At 41.8% G+C, this 5,386-nt stretch overlaps 1 protein-coding gene across 7 annotated transcripts in view; it reads left to right on the top strand.

Annotated features, from left to right (window-relative positions):
- Positions 1–5,386, top strand: part of LOC102071406 (acyl-coenzyme A synthetase ACSM4, mitochondrial) — a 28,124-nt gene that overhangs the window by 5,154 nt on the left and 17,584 nt on the right. For 6 of the 7 annotated variants that reach the window (XM_074552735.1, XM_074552731.1, XM_074552733.1 and 3 more), the window contains 5 exons: positions 1,467–1,732; positions 2,500–2,710; positions 3,148–3,355; positions 4,163–4,306; positions 4,856–5,012. In XM_074552735.1, coding sequence (XP_074408836.1) covers positions 1,532–1,732; positions 2,500–2,710; positions 3,148–3,355; positions 4,163–4,306; positions 4,856–5,012 — 921 coding nt within the window. In that variant the 5' untranslated portion in view covers positions 1,467–1,531. The remainder of the gene's footprint in view (positions 1–1,466; positions 1,733–2,499; positions 2,711–3,147; positions 3,356–4,162; positions 4,307–4,855; positions 5,013–5,386) is intronic. The other variant, XM_074552736.1, reaches the window with a different exon arrangement.

Raw genomic sequence — 5,386 nt, 5'->3', positions numbered from 1 at the left:
TGTGGAGAGGGTTCCTAACCTCTGTGTCCTGAAAGGAAACTGCTGAAACAGGAGGATCATACCTCTGTCCATCCTGCCAGGACAGATTTGCAAGGAGGAAAGGAGTGAGACTTAGTGGAATTGAACTTGTGGAGAACAATGTTTTCTTTTAGACACAGAGCAGAAAAGATCACATTCTGTGCATTTCTTCATCAGTGCTAGCTAGCTAGCTTTGGCTTTCTTTTTGTGCTTTGTAGTTTGAGACCTGTGGGAAATCTGCCCTCTGCAGAAGTCACAGTCCAGTCAGCAGGAAACACTGGATTCAGGATCAATAATATTCTAGGGCCTTCTGCTTAGTTACCACTCACACCATGTGGCCAAGACCCATTGAGATGTGCCTGACATGTGCACCTTCTATCTCAGTTTCTCTGGTTTGCCTCGCAAATGCAGTGATTTCAGAGTGATGCCAGTTACTGTTGTTTATTGGCATTGAGCACTGGAAGTTCTCACTACACCTACTCTTGCAATAAATAATGCAAAGGTGAAAGTAAGAGCATAGAATCCCTGGGAGACAGGTATGCACTGCTGGCTGTTAAATAATGACAACATCACAGCACAAAAAAGTTTAAAAACAAAGCTGATTTCATAGAACTGGGGAAAAATTCCCTTAGATGTATGGGTACACCCTTCAGGACTTAATTACACTTAAAACAAGTTTATCTTTTTATTCAGCTCCTATGAATGAAAACTAGTTTTCTTGACTTTCAGGGTTGGGCTTTAAATACCTGCGGCATTATCAGTTCTGTCTCTTCCACATGTACCTGTATTTTGTGTAGGAAAGACTAGGAGAAACTGGAAATGTTGGCACTTTCTTTGCAAGTTTATTTTACAACATGTATCTTTTCCAAAACTGCAAAATTCAGCTGAAGTGCAAAGCAAATGGAAGTCTTTGGCACTTCACCTTTGCTCACCTACTGTCTGTTTTGTTTATTCCATGCCCTCAAAGAAAATAGAACTCATAAGAAAATAAATCAGAGATTCATCAGTTTTATTGGTGCATAAATTCAGTGTGACTCGCCATCTAGTGCAGGTTTAGGGCATAACATAATTACAGAGAGTTTTAAGTCAAGGTGATTGTCTCCTAAAACACTTCAAAAGTAGTGATATTTCATTTCTGTAAGCAGGCAAAGTAACATAAAATTTACAGGAATCCAGACATAGATATTGATAAAAGGACTGGCAAGTGAAATTTGAGAGATGAGATATGGGAGTCATTCATCAGCTGACAAAGTAAAGGACAAATATTCTAATGAAAAGCAGTGCACAATCCCTTTACAAGAAAAGGAGGAACATAAAATAATAGGGAAAACATGGATGTGTTCAAACAACCTATTTATTCAAGCTGGTTTGCATTGGTTCATCCAGCATCAGAAACCAGACAGCATCCAATAACTGTCTGGTTTTAAATGTCTTTTCTTTCACTCCAGGTGACTGATTCCTTAGATGTACACCTGATTCCTTCCCCTCACCATCTGATAAAACATCATTTATCATGAGAACATTTCTTAAATCCTGGATTCCTCAGTGTTTGTGGATTCTCAGGTCACCTTCCAGAACATTCCATGGAAACAACAGGCTTCTTACATTTCAGATTACTTCCCATTATGAATCTGTAAATCAGGGTAAAAAGGAAGTGCCAGAATATTTCAACTTTGCAAGTGATGTCTTGGATGAGTGGGCACGACTGGAAAAGGTAGTATTTGTCTTTTATTTTATAGACGTTGAATTGTAGTTTAACCCTAGCTGTCAACTGAGAACCACAGAGCCCCTGGATCTCACACACACACATCCACACACATCCAGTGGGATGGGGAGGAGAAACAGGAGGAAAAAAGGTAAAACCCATAGGTGAAGGAACAAACAGTTTAAGAATCTAAATAAAATATAGTAATAAAAAGAATATTAATAAAAATTATCACTATTGTAGAAGTATTAGTAGAAATAGTAGTGATGAAAAGGGAGATAACAAAAAAAGAGAGAGGAACAAAGAAAACCCAGAAAAGATGAATGATGCCCAACACAATTTCCCACTGCCCTCTGATGGACACCCAGCCTGTCCCCAAACAGCAATTGGCACCACTCAACCAACTTCCCTCCAGGGTATCAACTGAGCAGGAGCTCCTGTGGCTGGAATATCCCTCTGGGCAGTTCAGGTCCGCTGTCCTGTCTGTGATCTCTCCCAGTTTTCATGCACCAACTTGTTGGCAGAGTGTGAAAAACTGGAAATTCCTTGACTTAGTTGTTGCTAAGCAGTGCTTACTCTATCCCAGTCCAAACAAGGACATGGTGGAGCAAATCTCAAATGATACCATTTTATTAATGGTACTGGATAGCAGTGGCACCATTTTGTTTGTCAGAAAGATGGGTATCACTCCAAGAGAGGGGTTGATAAGGGTGATTTATATTGAAGCGAAACCTTTCAAAGTTTGTCTTATTTTAATATCTGCTCACATGTTCTAGGATGGCAGAAAACCAGCAAATCCAGCTTTTTGGTGGGTCAGTGATAAGGGAGAGGAGGTGAAGTGGAGCTTTGAGGAGTTGGGCTCTCTGTCCAAGAAGGCAGCCAATGTCCTTTCTGAGGCCTGTGGTTTGGGGAGAGGAGACAGAATTGTGGCAATTCTGCCTCGTGTTCCTGAGTGGTGGCTCCTGAACGTCGCCTGCATGCGAGCAGGTGAGTGACTCACGGACTTGGTGGCTGCAGACAGAAAGCAAACAGAGCCTACAAGCCATCTATTAGATGAGGCTGAAGAAAATGCAAACAGGAATATTCTGTTGGGGCCTCTATAGCTGCTCTTTTGGCTAGAGGGAGAATTGGCTGCACCCACACAGCAAGCACAGACATGGTCCAGTCAAAATCAGTGAATTCAGCCAGTGAGGGCTGAATGGCTGCAATCAAAGGCCACACTTGGCCACATACATTGGCAGGGAGCTGAATTTATAATGGAGAACTTATATGATTGGAGTCATTAATAATTCAATAGATCTATTTTGCTCTGCTTTTAAACTGATAAACATCCATGATGGATAAAATCAGCATCAACAGAGAGACATAATCAAGTCATTTTGGGAAATGCTGAGTTTTCTCAATTCCTTCTTGCTTTTTTCCAGGAATTGTCCTTATTCCAGGAACATCCCAACTAACTGCCAAAGACATCTTATACCGACTCCAGGCTTCAAAGGCCAAGTGCATTGTTACCAATGATGCCCTGGCACCTGCAGTGGAATCTGTCCTGTCTGACACCCAGTTCCTGAAAACCAAACTCATTGTAGGCCAGGGGAGCAGGGATGGGTGGCTGAACTTCAAAGAACTCCTTGCGTGAGTATCCAGCTCTTTTCTTTCCAGTTCTTTCAGCTTTTGGGAGCTGTATCATTCAGGTGACATTGCTGAGTTGTGGAGGTAATTTTCAAAATACAAGTTACATTTTTGCACCCCTCTGTCAACTCCTTGATTTGTGACTATACTGGTAGAGGTTCGTCCAATCCAGGTTTTGGGAGCTTAGTTCATGTCCTTCAGCTTCACTTAGCAGCCTGCCAGTTTTTAGAAGCTCTCTGCTTCTACTGTGACCACCAGACAAGCACACAGAGCTCTAAACAATTGTTATGAGCTTGTCTGCTGGAGCCTGTTCTAATGGCTCTTGATTAAATGGGAAAATACCCATTGCCAGCTCTTGGTGCTCAGTTCTTTCTTTCCTATATGATCCTGGTAGCTCAAAGGATCTGATTTTTCCATCAGTCTCTTGAACATTAATGACCTACTATTTGTAATAAGATCAATGTACTTGGCATAATAACCTTAGTTATTGATTTCTAGTGGGGGCTGGTTTTTCTTCATTGGTTTCTGGTTGCTGTTCCATAATCAGCACCTGGAGTGCCCTTGCTAAAACAGTTGCAGACAAAGTCACTGAAATATTCTGCAGGTGCTTATATCTCAAAAGTTCTGGCATACAGGGCATACTCATTACAAGCAAAATGTGTTCTCTAATTGTTCTTACCTGTGTTACCACTTATTTTGTGAGATCGTTCACTTTGGGCAATTTTCCTGTTGAACTCCTAAACTATAAAAATGCTGTTGCCCTGGTGGAAAACTGCACATAGTGACTGGAATATGTCATTTTTTCTGAAGGGTTGCATCTGCTGACCATCAGTGTGTCAAGACAAGAAGTCAAGACCCAATGCTGATCTATTTTACCAGCGGAACTACAGGCTTCCCAAAAATGGTGCTGCAGTCCCACAGCAGTTATGGCATTGGATTTGCAGTCAGTGGCAGGTATTACCTTGCAGTTCCCTCCAGGGTCCTGATTAAGTGCTGTGATCAGCATTGAACTGAACATGAGGCATAACATTGCAGTACATGCAGGCATTTTATTACTGTAGGATCTTGCATCTTCCTCATCTTGAAAATTAAAGGATACCTTTCCCAAAGCATTCTGAGTTGGAAGCTGGTGATCAAGGGGCCAGAAAAGTAACTTGTTTAGTTTCCTGGAGAAATGAGTTGTGACTTAGCTGATGTCTCAACTGCACCAGGTGGGGAAAGCCTATTCCAGATGATCTGTTTGGGTTCTGCTCTAGATCTAGATTCTGCAACTCAAGATGAAGATGTCTTGCACTGCTCACAAGAAAAATAAATGCTCAAAACATTAAGCAGGAGGGAAGGAAGGGAAATCAGAGAATATTTAAGACTCTTCAACTCTCTCAAACTTTCTACAGAGTCCCACTTGCTGACACCACATATTCTAATGGCAGCCTCCTGCTGTGACCTGGGCCTGACCCTCTCACATTCTCTGCAGCATTTCTTTCCTCTCTGCTCTTTCATCAGGCATTGGTTGAAATTGACTCCTTCAGATATAATGTGGAATACCTCTGACACTGGCTGGGTAAAAGCAGCTTGGAGCAGTGTTTTTGCACCATGGATCTGCGGATCTTGTGTCTTCATACACAATATGCCACAGTTTAAACCAGAAGTTATTGCAGAGGTAAGCGTGACATTTTATACTGTGATATTTATTTCCATTTTACAAAAGTGAAGGAAACAAACTGGAATCCAGTCCATGGGTGCCATTGCTTAGTAGCAGCAGGGATAGTACTTCCCACATCCCAAGAAATCATCCCTCCATTTGGTACCCATAGGCTCAAGGAACAAGTGTTTTCCCTCCTGGGTAGGCCCTGTGTCATGGTTTGAGTGTAGAGAACAATTGGATAAAAGATGCAGGATATAAAGGTATTGGGATCACTGCTGTGTTGCCCAATATTGAATCCAAACCTTACTTCAGGTATGGACTTCCAGCTGCCTTGGGGACAAGCTGAATATGGGCCAGTATTCAGAATATGGCATAAACCTGAATTAAGG

The sequence above is a fragment of the Zonotrichia albicollis genome, chromosome 16 (genome assembly GCF_047830755.1).
Source record: "Zonotrichia albicollis isolate bZonAlb1 chromosome 16, bZonAlb1.hap1, whole genome shotgun sequence".
NCBI lineage: Eukaryota > Metazoa > Chordata > Aves > Passeriformes > Passerellidae > Zonotrichia > Zonotrichia albicollis.
Note: the sequence above shows the minus strand (reverse complement) of the source record. Positions and strands in the feature narration are given on the sequence as shown.